The sequence below is a fragment of the Leuresthes tenuis genome, unplaced genomic scaffold (genome assembly GCF_036924035.1).
Source record: "Leuresthes tenuis unplaced genomic scaffold, fLeuTen1.0.hap1 SCAF_12, whole genome shotgun sequence".
Classification (NCBI taxonomy): domain Eukaryota; kingdom Metazoa; phylum Chordata; class Actinopteri; order Atheriniformes; family Atherinopsidae; genus Leuresthes; species Leuresthes tenuis.
Genome location: NW_027325366.1, coordinates 19,689,047 through 19,706,101, shown reverse-complemented (window position 1 = coordinate 19,706,101; position 17,055 = coordinate 19,689,047). Strand labels below are relative to the sequence as shown.

The 17,055-nt window shown below is 40.8% G+C and overlaps 3 protein-coding genes across 5 annotated transcripts; 2 read left to right on the top strand and 1 right to left on the bottom strand.

Moving 5' to 3' along the window:
- The first annotated feature begins 2,413 nt into the window (after positions 1 to 2,413).
- On the top strand, positions 2,414 to 10,794 carry egfl6 (EGF-like-domain, multiple 6). 2 transcript variants are annotated; one of them, XM_072396969.1, is made up of 13 exons: positions 2,414 to 2,785; positions 3,973 to 4,079; positions 4,382 to 4,474; positions 4,659 to 4,778; positions 4,894 to 5,013; positions 6,279 to 6,413; positions 6,508 to 6,630; positions 7,078 to 7,140; positions 7,621 to 7,875; positions 9,346 to 9,420; positions 9,503 to 9,598; positions 9,678 to 9,940; positions 10,166 to 10,794. In XM_072396969.1, the coding sequence occupies exons 1-13, from the start codon at positions 2,712 to 2,714 to the stop codon at positions 10,271 to 10,273; spliced, it is 1,632 nt and encodes a 543-aa protein (XP_072253070.1). In that variant the 5' UTR covers positions 2,414 to 2,711; the 3' UTR covers positions 10,274 to 10,794. The 2 variants fall into 2 exon arrangements, with proteins under 2 accessions (XP_072253070.1, XP_072253071.1); XM_072396970.1 differs by lacking the exon at positions 7,078 to 7,140.
- Positions 10,795 to 12,276: 1,482 nt separating this feature from the next.
- rab9a (RAB9A, member RAS oncogene family) lies at positions 12,277 to 14,529 on the top strand. Its single transcript, XM_072396961.1, has 3 exons — positions 12,277 to 12,571; positions 12,928 to 13,047; positions 13,148 to 14,529. Exon 3 carries the CDS (start codon positions 13,187 to 13,189, stop codon positions 13,793 to 13,795), a length of 609 nt encoding a protein of 202 aa, XP_072253062.1. The 5' UTR covers positions 12,277 to 12,571; positions 12,928 to 13,047; positions 13,148 to 13,186; the 3' UTR covers positions 13,796 to 14,529.
- Positions 14,530 to 15,079: 550 nt separating this feature from the next.
- trappc2 (trafficking protein particle complex subunit 2) lies at positions 15,080 to 16,916 on the bottom strand. Of its 2 annotated transcripts, none has more exons than XM_072397665.1 (5): positions 16,829 to 16,916; positions 16,455 to 16,587; positions 16,063 to 16,205; positions 15,350 to 15,437; positions 15,080 to 15,256 (listed from the first exon to the last, which is right to left on the bottom strand). In XM_072397665.1, the coding sequence occupies exons 2-5, from the start codon at positions 16,545 to 16,547 to the stop codon at positions 15,158 to 15,160; spliced, it is 423 nt and encodes a 140-aa protein (XP_072253766.1). In that variant the 5' UTR covers positions 16,548 to 16,587; positions 16,829 to 16,916; the 3' UTR covers positions 15,080 to 15,157. The 2 variants fall into 2 exon arrangements, with proteins under 2 accessions (XP_072253766.1, XP_072253765.1); XM_072397664.1 differs by having other exon boundaries at positions 16,455 to 16,591; positions 16,829 to 16,897.
- Between the last annotated feature and the right edge of the window lie 139 nt (positions 16,917 to 17,055).

Genomic DNA, 17,055 nt, shown 5'->3' with positions numbered 1-17,055 from the left:
GACTGCACTCTCATTCAGGATATGATGAAGCTTGCTTCAGTCAACTCAAATGACTTGTAGACAGAGACCTCTGGTGACGGACACAAATAACAACATAGCAACACAGTAAATCCGGCCTCCTGGTTAACGTTTACCTGGATGTGTTAATGAAACGGGTGAAATTCCAAATCAATTGCTTTTTGGTCAAAAAGGGCAAAGCAAATGTCAACACATCTTTTTATCACAAGTAATGAACTCTCTCTCTCCAACCTCTAGAAGAGGGAAAAAAGATAAGATTCTCATCTCTGTTGTACTTGAATGAGAATTTACTAATAAATTTATTACAATATGTTGTATGTAAGAAAACACAATAACATACATATTAAAAAGCTTTTTTTTCAGGCCTTTGTAATCTCCCCAAGTTGCAAATCCTCATCCTCGGGTAATGGGTTCTAGAGTACTGTTAAATAGTAAAAAAATTAACCATATATTCATATGCATCCACCATGTCAAATTAATTAATAAGATAAAGTAACTACATGAATCTCGATTGCCTCTATGAAAATATGAGAGTGTCCCTTTACATGTTTCATCTGTAAGGAATCATAGGACACTGTTATCTCCTTGGCTGCTGCAAAATATTGTCTACGTATCTAATGCAAAATAGCAAAAGAAAGGCAGCATTAACACACCTTTCCCGAATATTGAGGGCTCTCCACATGACTGCCACACAAAAATACTTCCGTTCAGTACCCTTGATCCAAAAGCAAAGTTTTTCTCCACGACAGCTGAGGGCGCTGTTGATGTGGCAATAATGCCTTGTCAGATTCACCCAACATCGACCTGAGTGTAGCACACACAGTCAGCACCAAGGAAACAGTTCTAATGTATAGTATGCAGGACCCGCATGCCTTGGATGCCAGTCATAGAGTCAGATTGCAAACTAGAAATGGCAGGCTGTGTGTGTGCATGTGTTTATGTGTTATCTTGTGGCAAAGTAGCTTTTCCTAGAACTGTCAGATGTGGCAAAGAGACCGTGTATCAAATAAAACAATCATTAAAAAAGTGCTCTCTGACGGTAGAGAACTATCACTGTACACAATGTAAATCACTGTGGTGTCTGTAATCTACTACAACAAGGTTGCAAATAACAATACAAACTACAGACAGATAAAAACACCCTCCACTAGTGTCATTAGTGTTACTAATAACAGTCCTACTTTATCACAAGTCAAAAGCTCAGCTGTGACAAGGTCCATTAGGGTTGTTGCCTATTTTAAGATTGTTATTTCAAAACTTGAAAATGATTGTCACATTCATCATTATCATTACTTTAAACCATCAAGATAACATGCTCACCACACATGTCTGTAAAAAACCCTTTGATTCAAGTGTATCAAGAATTCTTTTGCAAGAACAGAAAGACTAGAGTAAAAGGGTTGCTTTCTGTGGAGTTAGTCAATTGCCACCCACCCAACGATGAATATGACCTATTTCTGCTTAGCACTGCATATTTAAAGCACCATTTCATATTCCAAACCACTACAAGCTTATATGTGTATTGTTTTTGCAACAGATGGGTGCAACAATGGGAGCATCCATGCCAAAAATGGTTTTTGACCTCATATTATATTAAACTAAATTAGATAACCACTATTTAGCTAGCTAAAGCATTTCTCCTTCCAGACAGGAGAATGAACTGAACGTCTGGCAGAATAATCACTCACTTATATTGTTCAACTAGAGTGTTTAACCACAGTCTTCCTTTTCATCCGAAAGTTATTTCCATTGCAATTTTCAGATGATTAAATTAAGTCTCTTTTCCCGAAGTTGCGCTGAACAGATGCCACATTTCACAGCGAAAAGTTATCGCTTGAGACAAAACATGAAAGAAACATTTCAACAACAAATGCAAACTGAGTCCTGCAGCTTCCCGAAGTAACATGACCTTGCTCATTTGTGAGGGGACGAATAAGCAGGACCAGATGTCAGGGCTGACTCTGAAAGTGTGCGAACTCATTAAACACATTTTATGGCTGAGTGTAGAATAAACATGTGCGAGAGAGCAAAGCTTTATGTGCTATCTGTAAGCAAGACATCAAAGAGTGCTGCAGCTTCTAATGGCAGGCCTAAACATGGCTGAGTACAACAATTAGCTGATGCAACTAATTATTAAAAAAGAAGGGCAAAGGTAAACCTTCCAGCACAAATTACATGTAACGTTTGTGACAAAAAGAAGTGGTTCACTAGCCTGTTCTGGTTTTAACACTTGTAAAACAGAATTTTTCCTTCTGTTTCCACCAAGTTTCATGTGGTCTTGCATAGGGTTTAAGTGAAGAAAGGAGAATCCCAAACATAATCCCCACCCCCACTTACAAACTGACTCCTACCTCCTAAAGTCACCACCTATCTGTCTCAGAGCAGTGTCATTTCACAGTGTCAACCCACCTCTGGAATTTCAGGGGGGAAGAAGGAGAAGCAAATTATGGGACACGTATTGTAGCTGCAGCACTGAAAAGAGTACGAGAGATTTCTTGAGCCCTGGATAAAACTCTGGCTTTGTGTTCTGGGAATACATGAAATCCTGCGCGCCTTCTGCGAGAGCTCAACTGAGACCTGTGCGTGTCTCAGCAATTTAATGAGAGTAAATCCCTGAGAGGAATAGTGAGAACTCTCAGACCAAAGCCTGTCCCGTGGGATACAAATCAGTTTGGCTGCTAACAGTGTCAGACATGCAGCCTTTTGCTTTGATCGGTGCACTTTTTCTCCTGCTCCACATCTCCTCTGGTAGCTCAGAAGCTCGTAGGTAAGTCAGTCGACTACAGCAACAGAGTGTGTGATGCTGTGTGCTGCTGTGTGCTGCTGTGTGCTGTGTCTCAGCCCCTGAGGCGTGCACCAAGTGTAAACTTCATGTGGATTAATTAATCGAGAGTTAAAAAATGTTTAAGTGTGTCAGACCGATTGCTATGCTTAGTAAAGCCACTGTTTGATTGCAGGAAGCCTGGAGTTTAACAGTTAGATCCTCCACATACTAAAATTTTAAGTGGGGCTTAACACAAACTCCCATACTTTACAGTCATGCACACATGTACTTTCATTTTTTTCTCGGCAAAATGTTGTTTTGATGGCATGCTCACACTGCTGCTGCAACAAACAGAAGCCGATAAGTGTCTGACAGCTAAATGTGGCACAGCAACTGTTAATAACTGAAGAACACCTGTCACGCTTAGGAGCCGCTCTCCTGCGGGCTATTCTGGTTGATTTCTATCAAGTCTCAGATTCCTCCAGTCCCACCGGAGCCAAAGCTGTTTTTAGGATTCTAACCCCTACAACACCTGAACATCTGGGATATTAGAGCTCCGCTTTGAGCCTAAACGTGAAGACAATGGCGCATGAAGCTGCATTTACTTTGACTTTGACTCATCAAGTCAACGGCACAGAAGAATCTTAATCCAACGAACGGGTTTAAAATACACACCTGCAATATTAGCCTGACTCACTGTTGGTTTTTTTGAGTGTCAGGTTGACTCATTACCTACGACTTTTATGCAAGATTCACAAAACGCACACAAGGATCAAAGTAGAGATGAAAATGGAGTTGTGCGTGTGCGATCAACGAGCCGCACGGGAAGTGTCTAAGTAGTGTTCTCCACATGCAGCCTACATCCTGTCAGCTGGCTGTTGCACCACAGGGAGCCCAACTTCCATCACTAAACAAGGCCGCGAGGAGACACTTTATACTGGCTGCTTGTTTTTAGGGCCTTAATTAAAAATGGATGTTGGAAAGCCTGCGTTTAGGAGCTTAATAAGTTTGTGAACGCGTGGGTCCAGAGCATCAATTTCCAATAAGCTACAACTGTCATCAGTGTTTCATAATTGCCACTGAGAAAAAGATTTTGTTTACAGTGAAAGCCTAATTTGTTATTCAGAGTGGGTTGTGAATAACAAGACAGATACGTTACCCATCTTCCACTCCTCTCTTCTTCTGCAAAGGCACTATCGTCAAGTCCTTACTGGAAGCCAACCAGGTGTGTGTCGCTATGGCAGGAGACTTGAGTGTTGCTATGGCTGGAAGAAAAACAATAAAGGGCAGTGTGAGGGTAAGGACCGTCCACAATCAAAGGCCGCTTTTCCTAAACACACCATTACTTTCATACTTATTCACCTAGAAATGAATGACGTCAACATTTCTGAGCTACATAAAAACATCCTGGCAATTGTTATTCCATTCATGAAATTTTCCAAACCCAGGAAAATGAGGAGGAAATGATAGTCTAGATAAAGAAAAAAAAAGAAAAAAAAATCGTCTGCATAATAGAAATGTGTGGTTTGACTGCAATCCATCGCTCTCCACTGCTGATATTTCTTGTGGTACTTTCTTCACGTTAAATGTCTTTACCAGCTCAGTGTGAGTACGGCTGCAGGCACGGAGAGTGTGTTGGCCCCAACAAATGCAAGTGTTTCCCCGGATACACCGGAAAGACGTGTAATCAAGGTGGGTATCTGAGGTCAGTGAAGAAGGTCAGGAAAAAGGGAGTCAAAGTAGGTACAGAACAATTTCATTTCCTGTTGATTAGGTCACTTTATCTATTGTATTTCAGTTAAGTTTTAACATAAATCCTTGGCTTTATACAGTGTGGTGTTGCAGGTAAAAAGAAAGATATAACTTTTTTTTCTAGATCTGAATGAGTGTGGCCTGAAACCTCGTCCCTGTGAGCATCGCTGCATGAACACCTATGGTAGTTACAAGTGCTACTGCCTCAACGGGTACACCTTAATGCCCGATGGATCCTGCACCAGTGAGTCCACAGTGTGGGCAGCAATCCACGCACACTCTGAGTGGCACCTTTGAAAACAAAGCCTCGGCTGGCACGCATATTTGATAATGTGAGCTCATTGTGTTGGTGCTTGCAGATTCCAGGACGTGCTCTCTTGCTCACTGTCAGTATGGTTGTGAGGAAGTGGAAGGGGAGATCCGCTGCCTCTGCCCATCTGGGGGTCTGCAACTGGGGCAAGATGAGCGAACATGTGTAGGTGAGCAGCCAAACTCACACAATAACAACTTTTAAACACTGGAGATGGACATACTGCAATACAAGAAAGCCTTAATCTAATACAGTACATGATAAGGAGGCAATGTGATGAGTGTGGCTACGGCTTTGTTATTTTGAATAAGAAGTAGTAAAAAGAGACTGACTTCGGTTTTAACATCACGTAGATTGAGGAGTATTTATGTACTGGAAAAATTCTGTAAGGATTATATTACATGGCTTTTGCATGCTTGGCTTGTAGATGGCGACTGCAATTAGGTTTTTATGTCTTCCCACAAAAGTGCTTGAGCTGTGACTGAGCCAAAATGACATGGATCACTCGGCAGAGTGAATATACTGGTTCCAGGGCACTAAATTTCAAGACTGCCATCGATCCAAAACGTTGAAAAGATAAATCTATAACAAAAGCAGAGCTTTAATTTAGAAATGCACCAATAAGCAGCTATATCCAGATCTACTGCACTAAAAGATGAACCCTGATGACACAAAAACATGCTGACTCAACTCCAGAGGAAATTTTAAAGCATTCTAAATTGCAGACTGTGGTGGACCCCTGTGGCCTCGGTGGTCCATACTGTCTGATGTTAACCACAGACAGAGGCTTTGCGACCGAGTGAAAACAAAAAAGTTCTTTTCCTTATTAAGTCACCATCTGTCCAGTTGAGGGTTGAATACAAAGACTGTTTTAGTATTATATTTTGCCAAAAAACTTTAGTAAGAAAGTTACTGTCAGCTAAAATTTTTTTTAAAATAATAAAAAAAGAAAGAACCACTTTTTGTTTCCGTGCCCTTTGTAATTAACTGTGTTCACACCAATGCGTATGATTAATTCAATGCACATCGGCGCTTGCCACCTGGGTGGTTGAGCATTAGCTGTGCTGAGTAGAGAAGCCAGTGAGGGATCATGTTTGTGATTACGGGGATTGTGAAGCTGCCACTTACAAAGAGCAGCTAATGACTGCATGTAGATCCCTGGTGGCACACTGTTGGCTTGGACAGTAGGAAACACCTGTAGCTGAACGGTTAATTAATAATAACAGCAATGATAATAAAATAATAATAATAATGACAGTAAAAAAAAACATTTTCATGATCGAAGGGTGATGTTTTTGAAGATATGCTAGAATCACTGAAGGTATATTTGGTAATTGCACTTTGTAATTACCAAATATACCTGAAGTTGAAAATGTTATATAGTCACATTTGTATGTACACTTTCAAATTCCTGCTTGTTTTGTTTCCCCTCAGATATCGATGAATGCATAACAGGGAAGAACCTCTGCCCATACAACAGACAATGCGTGAATACCTTTGGCAGCTACTACTGCAAGTGCCAGGATGGCTACGATCTGAAATATGTCGACAGCAAATATGACTGTGTAGGTAAGGTACACGAGTTTGGTAAGGGGAAACTATGTTTAAATTCTGCTCCTGAAGGCACAAGTAGGATATATATATATTTTTTTTTCAATTCCAGATCTCGATGAGTGTGCATCCGGCACCCACAAGTGCAGCCACCATGCTGTCTGCTTGAACACTCAGGGATCCTATAAGTGCAGGTGCAAGTCTGGCTTCAGAGGCAATGGCTTTGAATGCTCCGGTGAGATCCAAGATCTGCTAGACAGAATTATGAAACAATTCATTTTCAAACTGAACTAAAACATTTTAAAAACACCTGTGTCAGGGCTTTTCCAGATGCGAGTAGTCAGTTACGTAGGTCAGGGGCAGTTTTACAGCTGCCTTTTTCATTTCATGACTCTTTAACCATCAGCAAACAGAAGTCCTGGCAAGGGTAGTTTCCTGCTTTTGGACTCCACTCCTCTTTTTTTTTTTTTCGCATTAAATAGACACAGATTGAAAACACACCTGTGTAAATATGCCGCTGCTTTGTATCGTGTCCTCTCAAGAAAAAGGAGAGGGAGACATAGAACAGTACTCTTTGAACCAGGTCCAGAAGACAACAGGAGAAGCTCTGTGTAGCCAAGTGACATCAAGACTGCAGGTCAGGGGTTTCAGCATTAAATGAAGGTGCATTTATTTTCTGTAGCCAAGCCATTTTATCAGAGGTCGTGGGATGGAGACAAAGGCAGTGCGGATGATTCCTTCAATGGTGAGATTGTGCGGAATCCAGCCTTAGCAGTTCACTCCCTACCCCGAAACCCTATTCCTTCATCCCTTCCTCGTGACTACTTTCATGCACACTTCCCGATCCTTCTTTCTTGCTCATGGCTGGAAATATTGTATGTCTACAGCATCCACAGCTTGACACAAGAGTTGGAATCCTCAGCATGACAGGGTTTATATGATAAAATGCTTGTGCATTTAAATCACTAATTTAAGCGGAATGAATGCGTCATCTGCATGCAGTCCAGTAGTCCTATTTGTTGTCTTGGCATGTACATTTGTTATGGTTCTGCTCATGTGGAAAAGTACTTCATCTGTGAGCTTGTGAGTAACTGCAAGGAAGTAATTAATTCGAACTGCAGCTGCAAAGCACATACAAACAAAGAAACACACCTAAGTCCTGGTAAAATGCTGTTCATAATGGCGGCTCCATATGTTTTAACCTGATTCATTTTCCTGCCTGCAGCCATCCCAGACTCCCAAGTGAGGCATGGGATTCTGGACGGTAAGCTGAGCAATGAGGACATCAGAAATGCCATCCCCGAACCAGTCGCAACGCCGCCTCCCAAGATCCGCCAGCAACCGTTTGACTATGATGGAGAGGTCTACATTGGCAGTCCGACAGAGAAACAAGAAGAAGAAAAACAAGAACAATTTCCTGAGGAAGATGAGGAGGCAGAAGAGGAAGCCAACCAGCTCAACCCAAGAGGAGATGTTTTCAGTAAGTATCTTTTTATTTGGTTGTCTTGCAATAAATCTGCTCTGGGTGGTCCACAGTCCATGGACTCAGTATGTTTCTACAGAGGTTTTGCTCTTGTGTCTACATAGCATCTGGCAGCTGACATAAACTCAAATTCAGCACTAAGTTCTTGACCAAAGAATAGGGGGACTTGTTGCTTCAGTTTCCCTGTTTGACTCTTTTTTTGTGGGGTTTAGTGTTAGTGACCAGCTTGCTAAGAAACACTGAAGTCAGATCACTTCTATAAGGAATCAGCATTGGAAAACAGATAAAGAAACAATACTCTCTTCCATAGTATTTTATCCTCGAAAACTCACAGAAAACCCAACAGTACACAAGAAATAATTGTCTAATTGACTATGGTATATTAATGCTTGGGACAGTTAGGTTCTCTTCACTGAGACACATCATAACTGAGGTTGCCTTCACCACTCACCGTGATCCTTTTGAAAACACAAGAGTCTGTGTTAGAACCGAGACAGCAAGAGGAGACAGGCCCCGAGACATCCATCACCTCCAGGGCGGAATTTTACTCTTCTGGCATGTGAGAGCCCCAAGATAAAACTCATCCTGTGCCTGCTTCCCATCCCCTGTGAGAAGGGTGAGGGAGGTTACAAAGCCTCCAAGCCTTTTATTATGTTTTCCCCCCAAACAGCTGTTGTGCTAACAGACTTCACTCCTTGTAGGAAAGTCTGTCATCAGTGATCTAGATCTCTCTAACACCAGACCAATCTGACTGAGGAGGTTCAATAACCCCAGCTGTCACTCGTCTGAGTGTCAAAGGCAGCTTTTCATGGAGGTGATTTGTTGCAGGAGTTCTAAAATTCTTGGGAAGAAGGGGGGGGGGTTGTATCCTAAAGTTGTAGTTCCATTCCAAGACTTTAGCAACAGGAGGGCAGGTCTGCACCTGTTGGTTAAAAACCCCTTTCTAGCTTTTGTATCATCTTGGAAAGTCTCTCATACTGAAACGCTTTTTCATGGCAGCATAATGATCGTACATCTGAGTCTGACTTTTACAGATTATCATAGGGATGCATTTTAGGATACGAGGTACGCTTTTCCATTATTAATACCGGCAAATACAGCAGTCATGCAACCTGCTGTGGAAGCGCTGATTCTTAAGCCATGAAACCAAAAAAAATTTAAATAGTTGTCCGACACAGAAAATGATTGTGTAATATTGTGTAATATCAGCAGAATTCATTACAAACCTCTTCTATCTTTGTGTTATATTGTTTTGTCATATCTGACTGAGGTAGAGCTGACTTCCGTTTTTGTTTAAGCTACACAATATAACAGAACTTATGAGGATTTATAGCAGGATTATTGTATTAGACTGCAACGCTTTCAACAGGAAGTATCTGCACTTATCTGAAAATCTATGTATATGAAGTCCTAAAAGGATTTTTTTTTCCTTATTTTTTTTTTCTCCCTGTTGCATTTTCAACCCAGTATCAGAGGACTTTGAGTCAGTGTTTGGCCCAGCCACAGAAATAAAAGAAATCCATATCACACCACCTCAAGAAGGTAATCATGTGTCATCATATGTTTAAGTGTCACAGTTACATAAGACTGTTTATGTGACCACTGATGCATGTTTACCTTCTAGAATACTTCATGGACTGCAACTTTGATCAGGGAGCATGCGAATGGGTCCAAGACAAGGCTGATGACATGGACTGGATCGTGGCTTACCGAGATAGTGGTAACGAAGTAGCGATATGTGGTGAATACTCTTTTCCTGTTCAGACACAATTACTTACCGAAGCGTCGAACTCTCCCAGGTGCTGAGTACTACATGGCCCTCAGTGGGCTGCTCGGGGAGCAGGAGGATGTGGCCAAGTTGAAGTTGCTTCTCAGTGACCGGGCCCAGCAGGGCAGCTTTTGCCTCACCTTTGACTATCGTGTTATGGGCCATAACGTGGGTGCACTCAGGGTGCTGCTGGATAACAATGCTTACCCAGTCTGGGAGCAGAGCCAAAGCAAAGATCAGGGGTGGCAGACAGAGCTCCTCACCGTGGCCTGGAAAGAGGAAGCGCCAGAGTCTGTGAGTATTCCAGTTACTCTTTAAGACATTTTATTGATAGGTTATCTCAAAACATTGAAGTAACTGCAACTAAGGGGACACAAATGTTGCATTAAAGGTCTGTGTAATACTTGTGACTACCAGTGATGGATTTTAACAATTTTGACAGAGGACTCCATCCATTTGTTCACACACTACTGGATTCCGTAACTTGGACTCATAATGGTTTCACTAAATATCTTTCAGATTATCTTCGAAGCTCAACGTGGGAAAGGTGTCGGAGGTGAGATAGGGCTGGACAATGTTGTGCTGACCTCAGGGCCCTGTCAAGAGAATTCAGGTCCAATCTTTTAAGAGTCTCCACCTCAGACCAACACGTCTGCCCTAAATGGCACGTCGAGGACTCCCGTTTCCCGTCGACAGGACCCTGCCTTCCATGTGGAGTTTCTCATTGCTCTCAAACGAAAGGATTATGTACAATAAGTGCATGCGAGTTTCATTTAACACTATGCTGCTATGTCAGTCCATTCTGCCAGACTCTTAATTCTAATTTCTTAAAACAGTCTCGGACAATACAAATAACTTGGATCTCAGGAACAGGGGGCGGAGCTAAATTCGTTGCTTTGGTTGAACAGTATTGTGCTTTAACCCTTGTTGTGTATGCGACAATGCATTGCTGAAGCAAGCACAAAAAAACAAAAGAAAAATATCAATGTCGTGTAATGCGGTGAAAACACATCTAAAATCTTAGAGGAGTAACAATTTTGAAGTCTGTTTTTTTTTTCTTAAATGCTATAAAGTATCAGTACCTAAATGTGCAAAATTTCAATTGAAACTATTCTGTATTAGTACATTAAACCTGTTTTTTTTTCTAAGCTCGCCTGTCATTCCTTTATATTTCTCCCCACACCAGGCTTAAAGGAATACATAAGTTTCAAGAGTTTTTTTACATTCTGTTCTAGCTACGCACATACAGTTATGTGAAAAAGAAAGTGCACCATTTTTAATGTTAAGGTTTAACGGTTTTGTGACATAATAAAAAAAAAAAGCATCTGGTCTTTACCGAGTTTTGAAATAAGGTAAATCTCAGATGAACAATTACAAATGGCAAATGACACCGTTTTTCTTTATTTAAGCCAAAATGCAGAAGAAATGTGATGAAAAACTAAGTCCACCATTACTCCTTTTGTAGGAATTAAGAGGTGTAAGAAGTAGCCAGGCTTATCAGAAGGTGTGAGCATCTCTATAAATGCAGAGGTTGTGTCAGTTTGCTGAAAAGACATCAGCAATGATCTTAGAGAAGCAATTGTTGCTGAAGAGTCATAAGGTCATTTCCAAACAATTTGGAGTCCATAATTCTACAGTGAGAAAGATTGTTCACAAGTGGAAAAACATTCAAAACAGTCGCCAATCTTCTCAGGAGTCGACGTCCCAGCACAGTCAGAGAATGATCAGAGAAACTGCAAAGAAAAAAAACAGGGACTACATCTCAGACTCATAAGGCCTCAGTCTGCACGTTAAATGTTAAAGTTTAGTGACAGTACAGTTAGAAAAAGACAGAGCATGTATAGCTTGTTTGGAAGAGTTGCCAGAAGAAAGCATATTTTCTCTTTTAAAAGAACATGGCAGCACAGCTGAGGTTTGCAAAGTTGCATCTGAACAAACCACAAAACTTCTGTGTTTGGTTATGTGAAAATTCAACCCCAACATATATCAGCACAAACATCTCATACCAAGTGTCCAGCGTGGTGACGGAGAGTGATGATTTGGGCTTGTTGCAGCCACAGGACCTCAGCATCTTGCAGTCACCGAGCTAACCATGAACTAATTTGTATACTAAAATATTCTAGAGTTAGATCTGAGGCCATCTGTCTGACACACAGACAATGCTTGGCTGAAATTGGGTCATGTGGGACAATAATCTATAGCATACCAGCAAAGATACTGAAAATGTTATGTAGAAAACGATCCATTTCTGCAACACGGTGAAATGTGTGTTGTTCATCAGAGGTTGGATGTGCCTCAATTTTTGATTAAATAAATATTGAAATTAAAGAGGGTATCATTTATTTTTCTTGTGGCTATATATATAACTATAACTATACAGTTAGCTAATTAACTAACTTAAGTAAGCTATAAGTAACTGCATTCTACGTGTATTTGTTTTGTGGTGAAGCTGGTGTACTCGGTAACAGTTAAATGTCGCCCCCTGGTGGTAGAGCTTATTTAATACAAAAATGTAATCGTTTCGTTTATGTTTTGTTATTGAGTAAACGATAAAGCAGAGTAGTAACATGTTCATTTTTCTTTCTCAAAAAATCGTTTTCAAGAGTTTCTTCCGAGGAATATCAACTTTACATGCAAGTCGTACGAGCCCGATACGTTACCTCAGCGCTTGTTGGTTGTGTTTTTGTGTGGTGCGATCACATGATCCGCTGATGTCCATTGTAGCTGTCGTTGGCTAGTTATTAGCAGCTAGCCGGCTGCGTTAGCACAGTGTTGTCGGAGTTCAACAGGAAACGTTGCGACCTGACGTTATCTCGAGCCGAGCCAAGGCGAAGAACCGTCAAGCGAATGCAAAACAATATTGTTTCTGCTCAGTGGCTGATTGTTTTTGTGTTGGCTCGCCAACTGCTGGGCTTAAACTGTAAGGTACGGTAGAAGCAGTCATGTCGGTTAGAAAACCTAGCAAGCTAATTTACGCTGATACATTAATCAAATTCCAGATGTTACCTTGTTTTTACGCTAGCCTAGCACAGCTAACAACTAGCAAGCTGTTAAACTCATCGTAATTTAGATTCCCGAGATTTAAGTGTCAGTGTGTTACAGCACTGTCATTAAATGTACGTTAAGCTAAACGTCCATGTCTTGTTAATGTTGCAAAGGTTGTGTCCTGTGTTTTCAGTTGGTGGCAGGTAGTGTTTTGTCGCCTCGGGACTTTTCATCTGTAACCGCTGTCCTGTACCAACTGTTTATCAGGAAACTGATTGCTTGTTGGTGTGTTTCAGACGGTTAAATGCTATCTTCATGGCTGCACACATCAACATTAAATAAATGAGCATGTGACCTGAGACTGGGGCTTGCAGCACATGATCCGGACAAGTGAAGGAGGTCAAAATTAATCTGAGGTGAGAGGAAAAGGCACAGCACCAACGCCCGACTTTATGTTCCTGTTTACTCCGTGTTGGATTGTGTTGAAGTATCTCTGACGTTACATCTCTCCATTAGGAAAGTCATTTCAGAGTGGTCGATTGGGAGTGAATAGCCATGACAACAAAGACGTCCCTGCTGAAAGTCATCCTGCTGGGGGATGGAGGTGTAGGAAAGAGCTCCATTATGAATCGCTATGTCACCAACAAGTTTGACGCCCACCTTTTCCACACCATCGGTGTCGAGTTCCTTAACAAGGACCTTGAAGTAGATGGCCACCAGGTTACCCTACAGATCTGGGACACCGCTGGCCAGGAGCGCTTCCGCAGCTTGAGGACTCCTTTTTATCGTGGCTCTGATTGCTGCCTTCTAACCTTCAGTGTGGATGATAACCAGAGTTTTCTCAACCTGGGCAACTGGAAGAAGGAGTTCATCTACTACGCAGATGTCAAGGAGCCAGAGAAGTTCCCGTTCGTGGTCTTAGGCAACAAATTGGATGTGACGGAGAGGCAGGTGTCACCTGAAGAGGCCCGACAGTGGTGTCAGGAGAATGGTGACTACCCTTATTATGAGACCAGTGCCAAGGATGCTACCAATGTAGCGGTGGCCTTTGAGGAAGCAGTACGTAGAGTGTTGGCAATGGATGAACGAACGGACCACCTCATCCCTACGGACACAGTCAAGCTCCACAGAAAGCCCCGCTCTGCTACCAGCTGCTGTTCATAACACCCAGGACTACAATAATAATTCTGTCACACCTGAAATGGGATGAGGCTGAAGGTGTACAGTGCTGTAGTAACGTCTTATTTAAACAAAATCTGCTACTGGCCTTTTGATTTGTTGAAGGTTTGATTGTGCTCTTTTTTTTTTTTTTTTTTCCGGACTTCAGCTTAAAATACAGAAAAACACTAAATCCACCCGCGTCTGACTGCAAATGAAAACTCGCAGCGCCGGCGGCTCGATTCAGCTCCACAACAGATCGGAAGCCGGGCTTTGAAAGAATGAAAACAAATTGCAGGTTGAAAGCAGAACTTCTTTCTTTTTGAATGGTTTAAATCGTTCAAGGAAGATGATGCCTCTTCAGATTCTGTGTTTAGATTTGTACTACTTGGTGAGTGCAGTTATCAGAGGGTTTCGACACTTTGACTCCCAAATTTGATTGCGTCAAGTGATTGCTGATATTTATATTTAGAGTTTAATTGCATAATTGAAGTAATATATACCTCCCAATAACCTTTCTGTTCTGAGAATTCTGAAGTAGTTAAGGCACTACTTTGTATTATTAACAAATTGAGGCTTTTGATTGCTGCACCTTGAGGTTTTGTCTGCACACATTATTGCATCGTGAATACATTATGACTGTGTGCTGGAAGCACTGTGAGGTAAAAAAAAAAAGAATAAACATGAAAGCAAACTTAACATGCATGGCATTTTGGTATATTTAAGTTTCTGGAAACCTTTGTATTTTGTAAGTTGTTTTTAACTTAAAAAAAAATAAAACAAATCACAGAGGATTACTGTATAAATTCTCACTTGACGAAGGTGTGATGAAGTTGAGGGTCGCGATCGAGTTGTCTCCCTCAATGCCGGGTTTATTTTTATTTTTCTTAAATAATGACCTTTAAAGCACTCCTAACATTTGTTTTATATTTACAGCTGAAAGTCTTTAGCCACAACGGAACGATTAAAAGTGACCAGTCCTCAACCTTAACTGTCTCTCATTCACATTGACTAAATTGTATGACTGCTATGCTAAATGATGAATAAAAAAAAAAACACATTAGAATTGTCTGGTAGTCTTGTTTTAAAGCTTGAATGACTGCTGTTAAGACCATTTATTGTTCTGGGCCTGAACCTGAATTGGGTTCTATCTAGGTATCTAGGTACACCTGATCTCTGTGCACTGCAAGGGATGCAATGCTTCAACACAACGGATGACAAGAGAAGTGACTTAAGACACAACATTTAATAGAAACCAGCATTTTTCTGTTCTATATGTTTTACATTTTGTGCAAAAGGAAAAAAAACAACAGACAAGAATTTCAAGTATATACACAACAAACAGACGATGCATTCAAATCGTGGGAATTAACTCAGGAGATGTTTCTTTCCAAGAAACTGGACTTTCCTCTCGAAGGCCGTCGAGCGAATTGGAGCATTGATTTCGTAGAAAGGGTTCATTGCAAACTGGGAGACAAAAGAGATGATTAGATCAACATGTCTTGGCAGACGAAACCATACAGTGTGCTTGGCTATTTGAGCACGAGGAAGACGACTTACTTTGATATATAAATCGTACACGTCGTTGAAAAAGTTTTTGATGCCGTCTTCTTGTCGCACATCGTGCAGCATGATGAATCTCACATGTATGGCGGATAGTCAAAGAAATCAAAGCCAGGCGAGTAAAGCGGCTGAAAAAGGCTACAAAGGATCGAAAGCAACTTCCCTGATATCTAAAATAAAAAGTGCAGCTATCGTCTGTGAATCTATAATTGTGTTGTAATCTGTGAAATTGGCCAAAGTTTAAGGTAGCATCTTCAAAGAGATTGTTTTGCTTAGACTGGCGTATAGTGTAATACCAAAGCTATGATGACCAAAAAAGCAATTTATGTTTATGTCAAAGATGGATTGAGGGAACATTTGCTAGATAAATGATTAAAATATTTATTCAGTTATTGCAAAGGATACTTTTGCTCAATCAACAGATTATTTCAGTTGCATTGGCGCATAACATTCCCGAGTACAAACTACATACTGTATATACGCCCGTGAAATAAGTATTTCAAATATGACCACTAATTTCTTCCATCTCTTATCTGTATTTACAGCAGGACGAGCTTGTATTGATGCTGAAACAGTGGCAACCACAAAATAATATACTGTATGTACTGGATATGTTCGCAACAGTGCACACAGTCAATCGATGAGTCATACATACAGAATTACGGAAAATAGAGGAGAAAAAAAAAATATTTGAAAGAAAAAGGATATGTCCTGCTGTGACAAAGGCTGAAACAAACCATTCGTTGAACTTGTCCACAGTTTTCAAGTACATACTGTTGGACAGCCACATGTTTTCATCCACCAAATCCAAGGCTGCGTGTGCAATGAACTGGTTCAGGTGGCGGTGGTCATCCTGTGGTCAATGTGACAAATTATAATCAAACACGATAAAACATTAAAAGACAAGACGATTCCCCATTAAATAAATGCAAATGCCCTGTTCCACTTCAATGACAGCTTAGTGTAGTAGACTGCTTTCTGAAATGTACGTTGTAGACTGAATAGCACACCCAGTCGTGGATCGTTTACTACTGTGGTGATTCTGATCAATCTATAGCTACCTTCGTTGAACTGTACTGAAATCACAACAACACGACATTACCTTTGATTCAGGTTTCCCAGTTGGTAAGAACTCCATCTCAAACACAGGGTTGTCATGATGACCCACCATGACAAAGTAAAAGCTTCCAGACATCGCTTCCTTTCCTTCTTAGCGGAGCTAGGGTGTCCGATAACTGACTAAGAACAAACGAAATGTGTGAAATGATTAAATATTCAAGATGTTAAAGTAAATATCGCCAAAATTATTGTAAACTTTTCGGCTAGCGAGCTAATGCTAACCGCACAGCACAATGGAAGCTTTAAGCGATTGCCACTGAGACTAAAGTAAATGTCATTCGAATAGAAAAATATCAAATATATAAAGTAAGCGTAACAAAAAATATATTTAAAATGGATAATCCGAAATTTGTTTACCAGGCAATTTACTTCCTGAACAGCCGAAAGTGCAGTCGCTGAAAGATGACGACACTGACAAGTAAGCAAATGTATTAATCGGTATTTGTTTTATGAAGGCGCAGTGACAGATATTTTTAGAACACCCTCGTGATGAAAAGTACAGTACAAATAATATATTATAAAATTTAGTGACAATAAGTTATCCGCAAATATGCCATCGTTGCGTCATAATTGTGAGCCCGGAA

Excerpts from the sequence above, each read along its gene's own strand:
- egfl6 (XM_072396969.1), top strand. The coding sequence starts at position 2,712 with ATGCAGCCTTTTGCTTTGATCGGTGCACTTTTTCTCCTGCTCCACATC. Across the intron at positions 4,779-4,893 it reads GCCCGATGGATCCTGCACCA|ATTCCAGGACGTGCTCTCTT; the intron begins GTGAGTCCACAG and ends TGGTGCTTGCAG. Across the intron at positions 9,421-9,502 it reads TATCACACCACCTCAAGAAG|AATACTTCATGGACTGCAAC; the intron begins GTAATCATGTGT and ends TTTACCTTCTAG.
- rab9a (XM_072396961.1), top strand. The coding sequence starts at position 13,187 with ATGACAACAAAGACGTCCCTGCTGAAAGTCATCCTGCTGGGGGATGGA.
- trappc2 (XM_072397665.1), bottom strand. The coding sequence starts at position 16,547 with ATGTCTGGAAGCTTTTACTTTGTCATGGTGGGTCATCATGACAACCCT. Across the intron at positions 15,438-16,062 it reads TCAGCCTTTGTCACAGCAGG|ACATGTGAGATTCATCATGC; the intron begins ACATATCCTTTT and ends ACTATCCGCCAT. Across the intron at positions 15,257-15,349 it reads TGTACGATTTATATATCAAA|TTTGCAATGAACCCTTTCTA; the intron begins GTAAGTCGTCTT and ends TTTGTCTCCCAG.